Source organism: Ruditapes philippinarum, unplaced genomic scaffold, assembly GCF_026571515.1.
Source record: "Ruditapes philippinarum isolate M1 unplaced genomic scaffold, ASM2657151v2 ctg76_1_1_1_1, whole genome shotgun sequence".
Lineage (NCBI taxonomy): Eukaryota > Metazoa > Mollusca > Bivalvia > Venerida > Veneridae > Ruditapes > Ruditapes philippinarum.
This window is the reverse complement of record NW_026858000.1, coordinates 413,415-434,119: the sequence shown is the minus strand read 5'-3', so window position 1 is coordinate 434,119 and position 20,705 is coordinate 413,415. Positions and strand designations below refer to the sequence as shown.

Here is a 20,705-nt window from a genome sequence, read left to right as displayed (position 1 = left end):
CTTCCCATGAAATAAAAAACTGAAGAGAAACAAAGAACAAAATATAAACAACAAAAATGAAAAAGAAAAATGATGCCATAAAAATATCAAAAAGGAACTGATACTTGTGTGTGTTTAAAAATACCTGAATTTGTTCAAATGGAACTTCAAACGTAAAAGACTCATTGAAGTAAGGGTTGAGGGTTCGTTTCTTAATAGTGGTTTTCTTTTTCTTGAGGCGCTTATTCCCTTGATACAGCGCTATTTTCACATATGGATCTGAATTCATGATAATACGTGATGAATGACACAATCCCTGACAACATCTGTGCAAAAACACGCTTTCAGTGAAATGAAATATTTGCTGTTTTTGCACAAAGATGCATTACATATAACCTTTACACAATGATTACATAAATATTCATATATAAATATATATAAATAAAAAAAAACAACTTCAAAACAACAAATATAGAAAAAATATATATACAAGTTTCATTATAAGTAATTCATTATATTCAATTTCAGTTACATGAATGAATGTTCCATATTAAATTGTTTTTTTTTTCCATACCATTCCTATACAAACTGGTAATTTTGCTGGGGATAACTATATAACAAAATGTAACGGTGATATAACATCTAAAATGCACACGTGTTAAGGTGTCATCTACACACAACTTTAGTGTGATTGTGAATATTACACTAAATTCAACCCACAATGCATACTGTTCATTCATTCATTGTTTTTAACTATATATAAATATTATAAGAAGTTATATCCATTTGTACATTTTATACACATGGTAAACCAGTAAGTAGTTACTTTATGAATAACTCATCATTAATGATTGTTCAATGAATAATTCTTCTAAAGGTCATGATTTTGAGCTATACCAGCATGACCTTGAACTTTGATCTATTGACCCCATCAACTATAGTCGTCTGCTGCTGCTGTGCTACTCATCCTTAAAAATTTATGTCTGCACATGTTGACTAATGTCTTCAGAAGGTTATTTAGCAAAAAATAATTTATTGGGTACTAGGCAATATTTTGCTGTCTGCAATTGTTCAAATATTAGTCCTACTTTCAAATCTGTTTCCTGGAACAAGCCAGTACTGGTGGAGGCACATCATTGGGTGGTGACCCCAACTGGTTCAAACCTGGGTTCATGGGCAGACACCCTGGTCACTCAGCCACTTTCACTGTTTAGGATCTTTATACATAATATCAGAATTTTTTTAAGAAGAAAAAGAAAACGTACATATTCAAAACTGGTTACTCAACAATTATACAATATTCTCTTTTCCTTTAATAAATAAAAAATAAAATCTTAAGTAATTATTGTAATCTTTTTTTTTATTACTTAAAAATCTAGATCTGTCAGCTATACACGTGAAAATAAATAATAATGTTCCTTATTTTGAATGCTACCACTCAAATAAGAACATGATAAATTATTCTCATAAATAATAAATACAGTGTCATTAACAACTAAAACAAACATTTGAATATACTGATCATCAATAAAATAAATCAATATTTCCCTGAAATAAAGACATAACTGTATTTAGAAATAATAAAAATATTTTCTCACACAATTTAAACTTCCTCCCAATAAAAATTTACAACCAAGTATATATCTATTATCAATTCTTTAAAGATTTTGTCCTGTTTTGTGAGTCATCTTCAAAAAGCAAACAAAGGTTTTTGGCATTAAATAAAAATAACAAACATCAAGCACAACTTTTCTTTAAATAAAGACCCTAAATATATATCTGCAAAGATTCAAAGCTTTCATTACAAGAAGAGAAACTGAATTTTTATCTTAGCATATTTTACCTTTATAAATATTGTGTAATCATAATAATTCTTTCAATCATGTGACTGTACAAAAGATATTTTCAGTATATGTACATAATATCATGCAAGTTCAAAAAAATTCCTTAATTTTCCATAATTTTAGGATAGCAATAAGCCACAAGAAAACTTTACAATAATGTCTGAAATGTGTTAAAATCTTGTCTGAATTTTGACACTTTAGATAAATATTGCAAATAATATGTCACAATTTACATAATGAATAGATGATATCTTAGCATGTATTAAATGTTTCATCATTAAGGAAACTGCATGTACATCACTATTATATATGAAATTAGTGTAGAATGAAACGGTTATGTTCTGTACAATATGGAATATAATTAGACTGGTACCCAGCTGATGAGCCATATCAGTCTTGCCAGGCAGCTTGTCCTGCTAGCTTGTCCAATATGGTTTTCTGCTTGACATTCATCCAAACCTATTTCCATATAGCACAGAGCACAGTCAAATATCATAAAAATATACATACATGTACATGTATAACATTTTGTATCATCTCATACTATGGCAATAACTTACGTAAAAATATTTTCATCAATATAAAAAGTTAAATACTTCATCATAAATATTAAATATAATATGAAAATACCTGACAATCCACCCACGTCCATTTTCTTCAGATTTTTGGCTTCAAGGATGACAACTGTGAGTTTACCCGCAGTTGGAACATATCTCAAAGAAAAACAGATGTCCCCAAGCTTGTTTTCCTAGAAATATAATATCTAGAAATCATATTTTGTAAAATTTTGTTAACATCACTCTCTCTATCTGTAAAAATACCATGTGACATTACATTTTTACACTCGTATGTACTATGTACATATACCAAAATCACATATGCTTCTAAAAATTGATGTTCGGGGAAATCATTGGTACAAGATACATATTTTAAAATTTGTTGGAGAATAGGTTACTCATAGCACTTGCAAAATAAAAATTTCAGCCGTTTCTACTCTTATAATGTGTGGTTATCAAATAACATTAAGCTTGATGATAAAGCAAAGTTTGTTAGGTCCAGTTTGTCAGCATTACAATTCAAATAATGAATCAATTCCAGATCCTTCTTTGAAATTAAAATATATTACGATATCGTAGCATACAAAATCACAAAAACTTTTAATGTAGTCTTTTTCAATACACTTTTATCCAGAAAATAAGATTTTTATACCTTTTCTTCATTTTCTGGGCTTGCCAAATCACGCCACTCTTCTAGAGTCTTTCCCAGGTCAACTGAGTTCAGTGGGACTTGAACCTGACCTATCTGGTCATGCTTAGAGAACCGATCAAAATCATAAACTGCAAATGTCAACGTCTTTGATGCCACTTCAGCAAATGGGACCTATAATGAACCATTATAAATGTAAACATCAATAATTCAAAGTCTGCTTTACTCAATAATTAATAGAGAGTTGAGACAAAAGTTGATAGTATCTAATTATTTCATTTGCATAGAGCATATTATGCAATAATTAAATATATGTCTGATAAACAGACAAATATATTTAATTATTGGACAAAATAGATATTAAATCAGAGGACGACACAAAAGGAAAATCTTCAATCATAGGGCACAAAAGGCAAATCTTCAATCATAGGGCACAAAAGGCAAATCTTCAATCATAGGGCACAAAAGGCAAATCTGCACAAAAGGCAAATCTTCAATCATAGGGCACAAAAGGCAAATCTTCAATCATAGGGCACAAAAGGCAAATCTTCAATCAGAGTGCACAAAAGGCAAATCTTATTCAGAGCCCACAAAAGACAACTCTTCAATCAGAGGGTACATAAGGCAAATCTGGAATCAGAGGGCATAAAAGGTTCTAAAATCAGAGTGCACAAAAGGCAAATCTTATTCAGAGGGCACAAAAGGTAAATCTTATTCAGAGGGCACAAAAGGCAAATCTTCAATCATAGAGCACAAAGGGCAAATCTGAAATCAGAGGGCACAATAGCCAAATCTGAAATCAGAGGGCACAATAGCCAAATCTGAAATCATGGGGGACAATGGAAAATCTTAATTCAGAGGGCACAATAGAAAATCTTAAATCAGAGGGTACAATAGTTGAATCTTAAGTCAGTGGGCACAAAAGTCGAATCTCAAATCAGAGGGCACAATAGTCTTATCTCAAATCAGAGGGCACAATAGTCTTATCTCAAATCAGAGGGCACAATAGCCAAATCATTTCATGGTGTAACAACTTTTTTTATCAAACAGGCAAATACAATCTGATAATAACACCATGTTTTATCTACCTTTCTCTCAAAAATGTCACACCCTTGTTCAAGGTAACATTAATTGCCAATTGGCTAGTATGCCATTGTTGTAGTATGAAAATAACTATAAATTTGTTTGTTCTTTTTTAATATATCCTTATTTGTAATATTCATTTGTTTTATATCATGAAAAACATCAAACATCAAAAGTCACAAATTGAATAGCGTGGGAGTTGCGGTTCTCATTGCACTTAAATCAGGATCTGATTACATGAAACTATCAATGTTTAAAACTAGAAACATATTCCCAGGTCTGTATTGAATTTTCCTGATAACAGTAGTTACACAGAGGACATTTATGTATAGAAGTTACAATAAGCAAAGGCTGCTCCAAATAGTTACTTAAAAATTCCTACTGTTGTCACCCTTAACCTGCCGAATTTCTTTAATGGACTTGTCCAGCATCTATAACAGAACTGCCCATTCTTATTTTTCGGGATATAAAGAAAATTGGTCAGTCAGCAGTATAGAGCCAGGTCAGACTATATGGTTGAGCAAGCTGGCCTGGCTCTATATACTGGTGACTAAGGCTAATATTTTATTTTGGTTCCAGCAGTGTAAGGGTTAATAATTATTTAAACTGTGTAATCCCAAAAGAAGTATTGCATGAATATGGAAACTTGCTGAACTTCGTTATCACATGCTAGCATTCATACAGTTTTTTAACAATTAATTGACCAATAAAAATCAATACCAACAAAAGTAATTTATTTAAAAGTAATTCATTTAATAGATGGTGTTTTTATTTAATAAAGCTCCTTCTAGAAAAAATAGACAAGTGAAATTTACAAATAATACAATGACAGGAAAAGTTCTCTGACAGTAAAATGGCTGTCCGAACAAGAATGGAGGGGTAATTTTGTGCAATTACTTAACATGAATGTAAATGTCATTCAGGATCTAAAATGAACAAGTTAAAGAGTAAGGTAATGACCACTTTGCTTGCTGGTGGCAACATATTTTATCTATACACAACCAGTATAGACAAAGATCAGCCGGCACATCTCTGATCATAGTCTACATATTTGACTATTCAGTCAGCCCTTAAAAAATCATTTAATTTTCCCTAAAAATGATGTGTTCAGATTAAAAGATGAACAAGTTTATTTAAGCTATTTAGCATGGTAAATCATATAGAACTTATGAACAGTATAGCTGTCACTTATATAGGCTATTTATAAAAACCGCTAAAGGGCAAGAAATAAAAATATTCTTTTGCACTGCACTTCTTCTTAATGAGATCTATCATCCTATGAAGTTTCAAGTCCATAGTTTTTATACTTTAGAAGAAATGGCCCAGACAAAAATAAAGTATGAAAATTAACAAAGGGCAATTACTCAAAAATTAAGAAGTGCAGAGTACTGGTTTTTGCGCACTGCATTTCAAGTTATTAAAAGAAGCATGCATATCAAGTTTGGAGTCAATCAGACTGAGTTATGCTCCGGGCAAGCCTTAGGGGATGCCAACAATGATCCAGATGACAAAAGTAACCCCTATATGTCGCCTTTTCAAGGCGACACAACCCTATATGTTACTTTTTTAAGGCAACACAAAAATGGGACTTGACAATTAGTTTGATTTAGGAAGGGCTCTAGATAAGAGGGGGAACCAGTTTCCTATCTACTAACTGACATGTAGCCTCAAAATCAACCATTCCTACCTTAAATACAAATGTCTCATTGAACACTGGATTCAATGTTTTCCGGTGGACTTTGGTCTCAAACTTCTTCTTTTTGTCCGGGAGAAGATACACCTTTACATACGGGTCAGATGTGCCGGACATGTCCATCCCTGGCAAATCTGCTGCTTGAATTACCCCAACTGCCAACTAGAAATTTCAAATACATTTGTAATGAGTAAGAATAATAATATTTCATCAATCCATATTGATATATGATACAAACGAATATTTTACTGATTACGTACAGCCCATTATAGCATTATACCTTTTAATAGCAACAGCTGCATATCTATAGCTTAGGAATGTGTACTGCACATTCCTACGGGAATATAGCAAGTAATGTAGTATTATAACATAATGATGTCACTTGTTTTCAATCTAAATTTACCATTTGCTAGCTTTGCATATTTCTTTATTTTACACATATTAAAAGGTGATAACACCAGTTTTTTGGCCCTTCCCATTCTATGACCAATTTCATTTCTTTTCTATGGCCATTTTGATAACTTTTCTATTGTCATTTTGATTTTTTAGGGCCATTCTGATTTTTTTAAAGCAATATTGTTTCTTTTAAGAAAGTCACCTTTATACATTCCTTGTTTTATCATTATTCTTACCTCCCCTTTTTGGAAATCAAAGTCGACTGAGAACTGCAGTTTGCCAAGTTTAACTTCTGATTTTGTGCTTTCAGCATCTTCGTTATCTTCCATGTTAACCTCCAATTCATCTAGATCTGGCTGCACCTGTGACATAAGCACAACCTTATAAACACAACCTTATAAATGATTTCTGAAATTTTAGACAGCAAAATATCATCTTGTCAAAACAAGATTTTTGGTACCATCAACACATGTGCATGGATGCCACTCTGACACGGCTAAGAGATTGTCACACTATGTGGTAGAGTAGACCAATCTAATTTCAAGCTTAACCTTGACCCCACTCCGCCCTCTCACCTCAAACCAAATTCAAGATGATAGGTCCATGTGAAACGGGTAAACATTTTTTATCTAAATTAAGTGGACAGCATAATTATGTTAAAGGACAGTGATTCTGCAATATCTGAAAAAGAGGTTTGCGCTGCACTTCAAGGTTGTTGCATTATACCATGTACCCTCATCGAAACTTTGACAATTTATAAACATTTACTGCTTATGTAAAGAGCTCTTTATCAAAATAATGACAGCATAAGCACTGATAAGAAAATGTATTACATAATATTTTGATTTATAGTACTGTCACTAAGCATTGAGATTCATTGATATTATTGAACACTGGCATATAAGCTGATTATCTATTTTTTTATAAAGCTGAAATAATCTATACTAGGTACCATACCTTTTCTTTCATAGAATGTCCAAGAATTTTCACATCTTCCAATCCCACAATACCTTTAAGGCCTTTTTTGCCATCTTTCTTCTTGCGCTTCTTGCAGCAACATCGTTTGCATATACAATATGTGCAGCAGATCAAAATGAGAAGAGCCCCAGCACATATTGCAACCAATGCCCATACTGGCACTGTAAAAAAATAAAACATTGAAATCACCATCAAATATTTTATACAATAAATAATATGAGTTGGTCATAATAAATCCTGACAGGTTTCCATTGGCAACTATCAGACAGAGGATCAATCAATCTAAGTAGTAATTTAAGGATTGAGGGCTGCATTGGTTCAAACCCCGTCATGGGCACGCTGTTGTTTTTGTGAGCAAGACACTTTACACTTGTTGCTTAGCACTGGTTGGTTCAAAGAACAGATTTGAGAGAGTTTCAAAAAGCATATAGCTTCCTACACAATCAAACTAAAATAAATTCCTATAAACAAATCAATATAATGTTGAGTATATACATAAGTTTTCATGTTTGATACCTGACTTTCTTCAGTGTTAAGCACGTTCTTGCACGTTCTCTGTAACTAAATGATGACTATTTTACCATAACAATTTGGAAGTAATAAGATACTTTATTTAAATTTGAGCTGCACAGCAATTCTTATGGTAAATGGTCAAGAAGAACATTTCCTCACCTTAGTGCAGTACTGTGTTATTTGTGAAGTTTCAAGAGAATACCTTCACTAGTTTAAGAAAAACACAACTTTAGGCCAACACAAATGCATGTGTAATAGGGATTCTAAGGTTCCCTATACTAGCTTGAAAACATTCAAGTTTAGTGTTTTGTCCTGTTTTATTGCATGAAAAGTAGTTATCCTTTTTTATAAGTAAAAGTTAGTGTTAGTAAGTCATCAACATTAATGAAATTTAATCTTATTTCATCAAAATAATTATCAGTTTCATATTTTCATTCCAATTTTGTTAACATTTTGCAAATTTTGTTAGTTAAAAAATTAACAGAAATAATATGCAAATTCATAGTTTAAAAGAGACAGTGCAACAGTTCTCAAAATACCTTGGTTTTAAAAAATTCAAGGCTGTTGGGGGTTTCTTTGAGGTCAATCAAATTTGGTACACATTTTCACCCATTCATCAGTTATTTTTATGCTCCAGTTGACAAAAAGCAAGATTCAAATCACAATATTTCTAATAAATATTTTTTGTACATCTACCCCATATAATTATACTAGTTTTTTTCCATCATAAATAAATGCAACATAAGTTGAAGACAGGGGTGTTATAAAAATCCCATAGTCTATATATTAAACCAAGCATCACTAAATGAGATATTTAATACCCCAATTGACCAAATGTCACTAAAATGTGTTTCAACTCAATAAATTAATGGAAAATGATAGTGTTAGGGATAAGTTGGCCCCAATTGAATCTCTGTCAAATTACCAATTTCATGATATTTCATTCTTTGAGGTCAGTGACAATATACCAGTATTAACCTGTTTTACATCAAGTAACTTCAAATTGTTCTACATATAAAACAAAAGTCAAATAGTAATTGTTTATTAAGTTGTCAACTTAACTGTAACAATCTTACTATCACTAAATAACAATCGTATCACACCCATGACTTAAACTTGGGAAATCCGAGAAGAGGGTTAAGCTGTGTTACACATAACACCAAGTAACACCTAAGACTCAAATCCAGGGAAATCCAGGGTCTGCACACCTATATAAAACCAAAGACTCAATCTAAGGACATTTTTGGTTGCCCATTCTTCAATCACCACCATTGAATGAAGAATGGGCTACCGAAGCTTCAGCATGAAAAAGATGTCCCTGATGAGAATACGATAGTGGAACGGCAAGGATGCTACATTCTCGAACATATGGTTTATTCCAGCGCTGTGTATAATTAAACTCAACAAGAGCCACCGCCGGGCGGGGGCAACGCTCGACTTTTTACTTTTTCTAAACGCAAACATAGAAAGGTTTGAACATATATTAACGTTTCATTTTTATAAATTTAGTTGGTCTGTCTTGTCACATTTGTTTTCTTTATATATTTTGTATATATATGAATAGAAACATTAAGCATATTTCTAAATATAGCAACAGTACGCAATTTCTAAAAATAGAAAAAATGACGCAATTTCTAAAATACAAAAAAATGACATAATTTCTAAAAATAAAAAAGTGACGCAATTTCTAAAAATAGCAACAATGATGCAATTTCTAAAAATAGGAAAATTTACACAATTTCTAAAAATAGAAAAAATGACGCAATTTCTAAAAATAGAATCTAAAAATAGAAAAAAATGACGCAATTTCTAAAAATGGAAAAATGACGCAATTTTTAAAAATAGAAAAAAATGACCCAATTTCTAAAATAGAATCTAGAAATGAAAAAAAATGACGCAATTTCTTAAAATAGAAAAAATGACGTAATTTCTAAAAATAGCAACAATGACGCAATTTCTAAAAATAGCAACAATGATGCAATTTCTAAAAATAGAAAAAATGACGCAATTTCTAAAAATAGCAACAATTTCTAATAATAGCAACAATGACGCAATTTCTAAAAATAGAAAAAAGACGGCAACGGCAACGCCGACCTGACTATAACAATACCTCTACTTTTTTTTTCAAAAAAAAAAAAAGTCGAGCCAAAAAAAAAAAAAAGTAGTCGAGCTAAAAACAAACAAACACTTAGGAAATCCAAGGGGTACACACCTATGTTATACCCAATACTCAAACTTTGAAAATCGTGGGTGTGCACTCCTATGTTATACCCAATACTCAAACTTGAAAATCGTGAGTGTGAACACCTATGTTATACCATATACTCAAACTTTGAAAATCGTGAGTGTGAACACCTATGTTTATACCCAATACTCAAACTTTGAAAATCGTGAGTGTGAACACCTATGTTATACCCAATACTCAAACTTTGAAAATCGTGAGTGTGAACACCTATGTTATACCCAATACTCAAACTTTGAAAATCGTGAGTGTGAACACCTATGTTATACCCAATACTCAAACTTTGAAAATCGTGAGTGTGAACACCTATGTTATACCCAATACTCAAACTTTGAAAATCGTGAGTGTGAACACCTATGTTATACCCAATACTCAAACTTTGAAAATCGTGGGTGTGCACTCCTATGTTATACCCAATACTCAAACTTGAAAATCGTGAGTGTGAACACCTATGTTATACCATATACTCAAACTTGAAAATCGTGGGTGTGCACTCCTATGTTATACCCAAAGACTCAAACTTGGAAAATCCAGGATGTCCACACCTATGTTACACCCAAGGCTCAAACTTGGAAAATCCAAAGTGTATACAAGTGTGTTTAACTTGAGAAAAGGTTTTTAAAACAGTGATCCAACTGGGGAAGCTTATCAAGAAAGTTGAATTATTATAGAATGTCAAAGGTTATAAATTTAATAACTAAATTTCAAAATTCCTGATATAAGACAAGTTAATTTTGCCCAAAAATAGTATACAGTAGATAATATAACAGCAGTCATTTTAGTCAGGATCCGGTTTGAGATTTAGATTTTAAAATTGATTAGTGAATTTGACATATGGTTTGCATACAGCATGATATTTAAACCCTTGACAGTGTGTGAAATATAAGCATCACATATTCATGAAATAAAACACATACAACCACACTTACAAAATTGTACTTTTCTACGCCATTTTGTCTTTATACACATAAAAGAAGTATACTTACTCTTGCACCTCACACATTTCCTATCATAATTCTAGCTCTTTTTTTAAATTATAGTTTTGTATAAATCCTGTCACAAAGTCATATAGAATTTACAAACTCTATTATGAACACTGAAATATTCATTACACAGTTGATCAAGCTCTATAATGATAATGTGTCTGAACATATGGTGCAGGCAGCATAACTGTAGCAAAATATCATATATTTATGTATATATATGTGTGTGTAAAATAACAACATGCCTTTATGAATAATTCTGTAAATGTAAGCTTCTTAAAGTGAGATCAACATACAATCTTGCAGAAGAACTCAGGCATAATAGATTGTTTTTACCCATTAATTAGTTAAGTAATCAAAATGTGTGCAACTGTGTGACAATGTGTTCATTGATGCATACCTTTATTAACCCTTTAAATGACCTTTGAATGTTTGTATTTCACCATTGTTTCTTTCCAATGACAAGGGTTAACAAACCCAAATACACAAGTATTTCACCAGTATATGAGCCGCGTCATGACAAAACCAACATAATGGGTTTGCTATCAGCATGGATCCGCGCAGTCTGATCAGGATCCATGCTGTTCGCTTACATACTCCATAACAAGTAGAGAAACTCAGATAGCTAACAGCATGGAACCTAATCAGACTGTGCAGATGTGCAGGCTGGTCTTGATCCATGCTGGTCGCAAACTCGTTTTGTCATGACGTGGCTCATATATAGACTGCCAATTCCCAACATGTATATGCATGCAATCTGACATATATTCAGTAATGAATAATTCATTAACTGTTCATGAACTCAGTTTATGAACTGTTCATCATTCACTCCATGAACTGTACATTTATGGTGCATGAATAACAATTTTGACAAATAAATTCATGAAACCATTTCATATGGTTTGTCTGTATTGATATTCATGAACTGGGTTAAAAAAACACAAAAATAAACTAGTTCATGAGCAGTTCATTAATCTAGTAACATCTCCAAAACTACTGAGTTATCAGGTTTATAGACTTCTTGTTTTTAATGAGAAATTCCGACTAAATGGGGCTCTCAATGGGGAAAACAGATTTTAATATTTACGTTAATGTCATGAAAATTTCGTTTAAACTTGTTTTTTAGCATAAAATAAAAAGAAAATTTGTTTGTTTGTTGTGTAAGATTTAATTTTATTTCATCTCGTGAACTTTAAAAACAGTATTCTCATTCGTGGCTACGCCACTCGTGAGAATACTGTTTTTAAAGCCCACTAGATGAAATAAAATTTCATCTTACACACAAACAAACAAATATCCTCTATATAATCATATCAAACATTAAAAAAGACTGTATTGATTATGTATGAATAATTAATTAATTAAGGTATTTTAATGCTCTAGAAATTTGCTTTGTAAAATCATTCATTATTCCTTTTCATTTGCCGATCTTGTTTTCATTTTAGAACTGGTGTCTCAGAAATTATCACAAGAAATCAGATCGAAGTTAGGTATCATTACAAATGTCATTTTTAGTCTTTTATTAAAGTAAAAATCCCTATATTCTCCAAGCAAGAATTTTCTTTCATTACAAATTTTTGGAAATTGTTACACTTCCTTGAGTAATCTATCTACTACTGGCATTTCATTAACTTCTTATTTACAAAACATGTAATCTATATTCATGCATATTTCTGCCAGATTACTTGTCAAGAAACTTGTTTAATCTATCTCATTTTAACATTTTACAATCAGCCTCAATTTGTCAGTTCTTCTTTGAGCAGTTGCTACTAGCAACTGTTCAAGCCAGTTCAAGGTTCATGACCACTTGTTCATGTACTGTTTATGAACTCTTTATATCCAAACTGTGCATATGAACAGTTCATAAACACTTTGGGTTATAAATTTTTCCTGAATTCATCTAATGAACTAAAGATGAACATTTTCATGAACTACTTTACATGAACAGTTCATGAATGTCCACCAGAGTTCATCAGTTCATGATCTTAATCTTGACAGGAAAGATGTTGCTCATTATTTTTCATATTAAATGTGTAGCCAAATATAAAGAAGGACATGATCATAATACTTGTCCATTTTACAATGTTAGAATGGCAAGGGTTAACAAATTGTGCACAGGAAATTTTCAATGAAATAGAAAAGTGATTGTTGCATGTTTAACAGTGACATACTTACAATGCACTGTATTAAAAATAAGAAGTAATGAGATCAGTATTTATAAGGAAACTTCAAACTTACTCAATATTTTATTATGCTACAATTATGCTATTCTGTTCAAGCTTACTCAAACATATAAAGTGATATTACATTATATTTGTGTCATCTGTTAATCCATTATTGTTTTTAGTCCCAACAATGCTGTAAATGTCATATGATGACTTGTATAAACCTCAGATGCCCCTCTGTCCATGGGGTCAGGCAGGAGCAGATCCCCTGAGTAAAACCAACAACTTCCTCATGAATCAAGAGACCTTGACATGATTCTAGCCCACAGCAGAAAGGTGCAAGTGATTCAAACCGTAACTTATTAGCCTTAAAGGCTTCTTGCACTTTATTATAAATAGTTCCATGATCTTTTTATATCATGTCACAGACTTTGCAAGTCAAATTAAACTATAAGGAATATGATGTCCCATTAAAAAGGATAGCCCAAAAACTGAAAAGCTCTTATCTTGATACTCTATATACTACCGTATACTTTTTATATTTTGCTTTAAAACTTCAAAACACAGTTACATTATCACAAGGGAAGGTTACATGTATATAATAATTAGCAATTCCAAATATTTTCAAAGTCTTACAATTTTGAATCTGTTCCATGACCTTTTGTTCGATTTTCTCAGCAGCCGATTTATCTGCTTCTGTTGTCGTGGTTACGGCAGCTGCTGGCACTGTATCATTACTGGCCGCTGCATTTGTCTCGGGTGCATCCGCGGACTCTGTGTCACGCTGCATCCTCATCAACAAGTCCATTCTCAAATAGTTATGGACTCACCTGAAAATAGCAATTATCAACTTTTATTCATAAATCATAAACTGTTGTTGCACTTAATTTACACTGAAAGTATCCAACAGAATCCTGTAATTCGGTTAAATTACATATTTTAGGGATTTCTTTAAAAGCAGCTACACCACTACATGATCATTAAACACACGCAGATAAATAAGGTCATGATTATATACACTCAAATATAAAAAAAACATTGTTATATATTTATGTGTACATGTATACCATATCCTAGATAACATATTGTTCGACAAAATCATAAAATTCATCATTACAATCGTATTGCATCATATTTGTTACCATGTATACTTTTATTCTGAAGAAAAAACAAAAATTCAGGGATGCATTTGATATTGCCACCTTTATCATAACAATTAATTGTATACTTTTGATTTATCCAATTGCCCATCTTTTAAGGTATTATTTTGACTTGCAAACAGAATTTTGACCATAAAATACAATATTGCCACCTATTCATTAGGACACCTAAAACCGAGCCTGTGACTTTCTCATTTTTTACTGGTCTCTCCCTCTTGAGCTATATACAAAATCATTTAATTTAATTCTAGATTTCAAGAAGGAAAAAAAATACATAAATGGCTTTTTACAAGAATAAAGCTAATTCTAGGTTCCAAGAAGACGGAAAAGTAAAGAAACCAATGGATTTTTACAACAAGAAAGCAGTACTGTGTCAATGTATGCTAATTTTCAATGAACTAAGCTTGAATCAGAATCAGTCTGTATGCTAAATATGGATTCATATTAGAGTCTACAACAATAAGTAGACAACTTATTTAACAACTAATGGCTTTACCAATCACTGACCTACATAACATTATTCCATTAATGCATTTACAATGTACATCAAGTTAATTCAATAATAGGAATCTAATTTGAGAGTAGATAATGAATATCTCCTGGGAACCAATCCCTATCAGCCTAGAGCTGATCTCATTTCTATATACTATAACTTGTTCAGGGCACTTATTAGGCAGCTCAATTATTCCATATCAGTCTGTTAGTCTCTTGTTTAAATTTACAACCAAAAAAATTGCTTCTTTGAAGAATATTTGATGCCAACAAATTATCAAAACAATCTTTCTATCAGCAAGGAAATCCTTGATTTTTTTGTTTATTTATTTTGATTCCATTGCCAATGGCAATCAGAATTCTGCAATGAATAAATTCTTTACTTTTAAGACAGACAGACAAACTTAACTTAACTTGGTTGTGACCCCATCCTGTTGTCCACAAGGCAGGTACAGAAGTTACTAGATAAATTAGCAAAATTTTTGGCTTTTGCAATGCCAGATTCATGTGGGGGTTTAATATTAATATTGGCACCACAATGGCAGAAGATATGTCCAACTTACAATGAGAAAAAGAATCATTACTTGGGAGTGGCAGGGGGGTGAGGGGGGTTGATTATCTATAGGGATGGGGTGGGGTGCTGTGACGTTACAATAAGTTAGTGGACAGCTTCAACTAAAACCGGTAAATAATATGTACATAATAAATTAATTCCGAATTCTCTCTAGAGACTCTTCTCTCAGGAAATTAGAAACCTGCACTGATTAGTAAAGTTTCACAAACAATTCAAAATATAGGAATGGCCGGAAACTGTCCTCAGTTTTCATAGTGAGATTTTCAATTAACATGCAAGCTTGGTATACCTTAATGATTATAGATTGAATCATTATCTGATAACATGAGATATTAAACAAACATCTGCGTACAGTCATCTAGTGCAATGCTCATCTTTGTAATACAAAATAAATTCTCATTTGACAATCCTAAGCTTATATTATCTATATATGTATACATGGCGGCTGCAAATTAACTATATTCAATTTTGATCAAAGGAAGTGTCACAGTACTGAACTGTTCACTAATTAGGGGTGATGGTGTGAAAGCGGCCAGATAGACCAGTCATTAGAGTTGCTGTAAAGTATTCCGAGGGTCCCAGGTTCAAGTCCTTAAGTCTGAGGCTGCACATTGTTCTCACCCTGTGACAAAAGTACTTGTGCAGTATTATTTATTAATTATCATATTGTACATGTACCTTGATTTTCTTTCTAAACGTTCATCAAGGCAAATATTTCAAATTCTTTTGAATGCTGGAATTCATAAGTACATGTAACTTACTGGTATGCCACCAGTATAAATACTGTGTGTTAAAGATGCGAAGCATTTTGTACATAATTTGCAAATATTATGACCTTTCTAAAACTTTTCAGTAATAACCCTAAAATTTGACCTTTTGAACATTCATATTGTTTACACATCTAGCTACAAAAAATAATGACATTTGTGTAAAATCAATCTGTTCATTGTTCAGGACACAACAGTTGCATCCAATTGGCAGGGACTGGTTGCCGACTTTGCAGCTCAGCTGCAGATTGCTGCAGATTTAAATACTGCCATGATTCATGTTTACTTATATAAAATTCTTACAAATTTAATATTGAATAATTATTCATTCGTCTAACCTGCTGGTAGGAGGTACAAACCTTGGGTACCCGAGCTCAATCTTACAATGATAGAAAGAATAAAAGACTATGAGTTTCCGTGTGTTAGTGTGACATTCTATAAGACTAGTGTTGTTATATTTTTCTGGTCCGTTGGGATCATAGTTTCCACTAAATTCGATATTGGAGATTGAACATTGCGTTATCTCACAAAAACTCACCCACTCAGTTATTTATTTTTGTTTCATTACTTTACTCAAGGGATCTCAACTGTTTCTGAACAAAAATATACAAGAGATTTCTGAGCAACATGAAACTAGTGGATAAACTGTGGATAAACTGTATCATACTGAAATGAAATATGACTTTGTGGCTAAATATGTGGAATCCTCCATTTAAGAAACGGCCTAAACTTAATTTTTTCTATATTTAATTATTTTCGCATTGCTTTCTCCTGCCTAAAAATCATTCATAATACATTTTATCATATCTCTTTCTTTAAAAAGCATTTAAAACAATTTTACAAGACTGTTTACCTTTAAAGGTAAGATTCTATTAAAAGTGTGTGAAATAATTCTTATATTCAAAGCAGGAATAATTCTTATATTCAAAGCAGGAATAATTCTTATATTCAAAGCAGGAATAATTCTTATATTCAGAGCAGGAATAATTCTTATATTCAAAGCAGAAATAATTCTTATATTCAAAACAGAAATAATTCTTATATTCAAAGCAGTATATGTTACAATGATTCAGATGGGCAGAGAAAAAATAAATATTGCACAAGATAAGTTATGATATCAGATAAATTCTCTGTTTGTCTTCGTATCCATAGAAACTAATTCCAAGCTTGTCACTAACGAGTCATATTCCCTACGATTTAACTTACACTCAGTTCTCTGTCTCAACATTAAAGCCACATGCCTACAGATTCATGCTAATTATCATGAAAATTTTGAGAATTATATTAAAAAGGAAGAGATTGTCAAGTGAAAAATGAAAAAAGAAGTCATTTACACATTCACAGTTAACAGCATTTTAAATCACAGTAAATAACCAATAACAGTCAAAATATGGGGAAAAAACAACGACCCTGATTGCAATTGTCATGCAATAAAAATATGGTGATAAATACTGCAAAATCAGTCATTGATTGCACATAACATGTAAATCAATGGTTGAATTGTTAATATTTTTTAATTTTCTTCAAATATTTGCACATTTTTCTTAAAACTGATTGTCTTGAAATTTTTAGGTCTCACTTCTGAAGGCATGCAGTTTAAATGTGATATGTTTTGTTTTAATATAATTAAAATGTTAACTAGTTTTTTAAATCTATTAGAATAGTATATCCCTGTTTAATCCATATGCGTGTACAATCCATCTGCCTGTAAACTCCTACAACCGACACTGCTTACAAATTACAAAAATTATATTTCATATTCCCATTACATCGTGAATTTCTACAACATACAACATAATTTTAATATCGTATCACATAACAGGATGTTGCTTAAAAAAAAAAACACATAAAGTTACATATAATAACATAATATCCATTCCTTATATGCAGTTATTTTCTCACTGGTTCACTGTATGACACAACTGTTTTAAATAATAATACACTAAAGATTCCCTATATAACCCACCAGAGATTCCTTACTCTTGACTTTCCAGTGCCTGTGAAGGAGTAGGTATAATCAATATTGGCCAAGTTATTGATCAATCAACATAAAACATTCAGGAGAATGTTTCACTAGATTCTACTATTAACTGGTTATCTATTATCACACTTATGGACACTTGACAGATGGACGATATCACTTATTAAAAGATTTAAAGCTAATTTATTGTGGACACTGAACAGATGGGCTAATCAGCTAATTCCTTGTAACATTATCACTATCGAAATCTTTAAAGATCTTCAAGATTTTTACTATATTTGGTTTATATGAATTGATTTCAATTTCGATTGTGTTGTAAGCTATAAACTTTTTGAACACCCTCGAATCTGTTCCTGGAACTACCCAGTACTAAGAAATGAGTGTAAAGTTTCTTGCTCAAGGAAACAACGGTTTGCCTTGAACACACCCTTCACTACCAGCATAATCCACTCAAAATACCATTCTGCAAACAAGACTGGAATACCTTTCACACTCAAAATACCATTCTGCAAACAAGACTGGAATACCTTTCACACTCAGAATACCATTCTGCAAACAAGACTGGAATACCTTTCACACTCAGAATACCATTCTGCAAACAAGACTGGAATACCTTTCACACTCAGAATAGCATTTTGCAAACAACACTGGTATACCAGTCACACTCAGAATACCATTTGCAAACAACACTGGTATACCAGTCACACTCAGAATACCATTTGCAAACAACACTGGTATACCAGTCACACTCAGAATAGCATTTTGCAAACAACACTGTGTATACCAGTCACACTCAGAATAGCATTTTGCAAACAACACTGGTATACCAGTCACACTCAGAATACCATTTGCAAACAACACTGGTATACCAGTCACACTCAGAATACCATTTTGCAAACAACACTGGTATACCAGTCACACTCAAAATACCATTTTGCAAACAAGACTGGAATACCTTTCACACTCAGAATACCATTCTGCAAACAAGACTGGAATACCTTTCACACTCAGAATACCATTCTGCAAACAAGTCTGGAATACCAGTCACACTCAGAATACCATTCTGCAAACAAGACTGGAATACCAGTCACACTCAGAATACCATTCTGCAAACAACACTGGAAAACCTGTCACTCAGAATACCATTTTGCAAACAACACTGGTATATTGTCCAACAATATTGACCTGGCACTTCATTAACTTTCCTTAAGGTCATTTGAATAAAAACTGACCAGTATCTGTCAAACATGTTGATAAATTTGCTAACTTCTCTCGTCAGTGAGGTGTGGTGCATTGGTATAGATGTCTAGTTTGATTCCTTACCAACACCACGTTATGGATATATTTTTTTAAATTTTACTCGCAAGAATTAATTTGAAATCATTTTACTACACCTGGATTTAGAATTGCTAAGTGGTGTTTTATACACAAACTATATTTTTTATTTCATTACAGTATCTTTCAACGGTTCTCTTTGTGACATTATGCAATCGTCCTATATGCTTTAGCGCATACACGCTATAAAAATACTACACTGGTAGTCACACACAACAAAAAGGTTTGCAATAGTTTTATGAGAATGGCAATTTTAAAACTTAAATAAAACAAGAAAAAAGAAATCGCTGAAATAGGATTCGAACCTACCAGTCACATCTACATTCTTCAAGTGAAACCCCTTTACCAACTTCATTCAGAGGAATTTTTAATTAACACCATTTTAACAATTCGATATTTTCACTTATATCGTTTTACAAGTAGGTCGTCACTTTTACGGAATATACCGACTACAGGGTCAAATGCAAGAGTGCCAGGTCAATGTTGTTGGACAATACCAGTCACACTCACAATACCATTTGCAAACAACACTGGTTCAAAATACCATTTTGCAAACAACACTGGTATATACCCATTACTGGAATATAAAAAGATTAATCTAATATTTTGATGTTTATGGTATTTCTTTATCCCATTGTTGATAAAAAAAATTGTTTTTACTTTGTCAATTTTCTTCTGTAAAAGAATGGATTTTATCATTTTTTTAATATACATGAAGTGAAAAATAATTATAGCTCTTGTATTTCTTAGAAATTTCCCTGGCAAATACACTGTAATTTCATAATTAAAGTTTTGACAGCAAAGCGGTTATAAACATGTGAGGAAATAACAGTAAACTTTATAAATATTTTTGAAACTTTCTCCTTTTTATGTAGTCTCAGATGAACTCTTTTACAGACAAAATCATCAGGAAATTTTAGTACTGATGGAATTTATTTCAATTTCTCTTTCAAAACAAACATTAGTTAACAGCTTCTCAAAATCCCGAAGGCCCAGTACAACGTGTTGCTGATATTGTTGTCACAGATGAATTCTCCCCTGTAAATGCTTTCAAAACAATTTTATGAGCATTAAAAGCAAAAAGTAACAGCATAAAACTCTTGCAGTGTAAAATGACAAAAAATATCTAATATTGATTCAACATTTGAATGTCTTTCTACGATGTTTAGTTAATAATTCAAAAGATAATGTCAAAAAACTTCCCATATTTCATCAAACAGCAAAGTTATTACATCTTTCTATAAAAGCACTTTCCGTTCAGAATTAGGACGTTCAGAATTAGGACGAAAGTACTTGAACAGGCTGTCTTAGATG

The 20,705-nt window shown here is 32.0% G+C and overlaps 1 protein-coding gene across 7 annotated transcripts in view; it reads right to left on the bottom strand.

Moving 5' to 3' along the window:
- The window catches only part of LOC132751753 (synaptotagmin-1-like), a 57,086-nt gene that overhangs the window by 7,277 nt on the left and 29,104 nt on the right, over nucleotides 1–20,705 (bottom strand). For 3 of the 7 annotated variants that reach the window (XM_060741990.1, XM_060741987.1, XM_060741989.1), the window contains 6 exons: nucleotides 13,719–13,912; nucleotides 7,159–7,340; nucleotides 6,438–6,563; nucleotides 5,800–5,967; nucleotides 3,033–3,203; nucleotides 2,454–2,571 (listed from right to left, as the gene is read on the bottom strand). In XM_060741990.1, the coding sequence (XP_060597973.1) occupies nucleotides 2,454–2,571; nucleotides 3,033–3,203; nucleotides 5,800–5,967; nucleotides 6,438–6,563; nucleotides 7,159–7,340; nucleotides 13,719–13,890 (937 nt within the window). In that variant the 5' untranslated portion in view covers nucleotides 13,891–13,912. Of the gene's footprint in view, nucleotides 1–124; nucleotides 259–2,453; nucleotides 2,572–3,032; nucleotides 3,204–5,799; nucleotides 5,968–6,437; nucleotides 6,564–7,158; nucleotides 7,341–10,920; nucleotides 11,043–13,718; nucleotides 13,913–17,935; nucleotides 17,959–18,041; nucleotides 18,065–20,705 lie in introns of those variants that run through there. The other 4 variants (XM_060741988.1, XM_060741991.1, XM_060741992.1 and 1 more) reach the window with 4 other exon arrangements.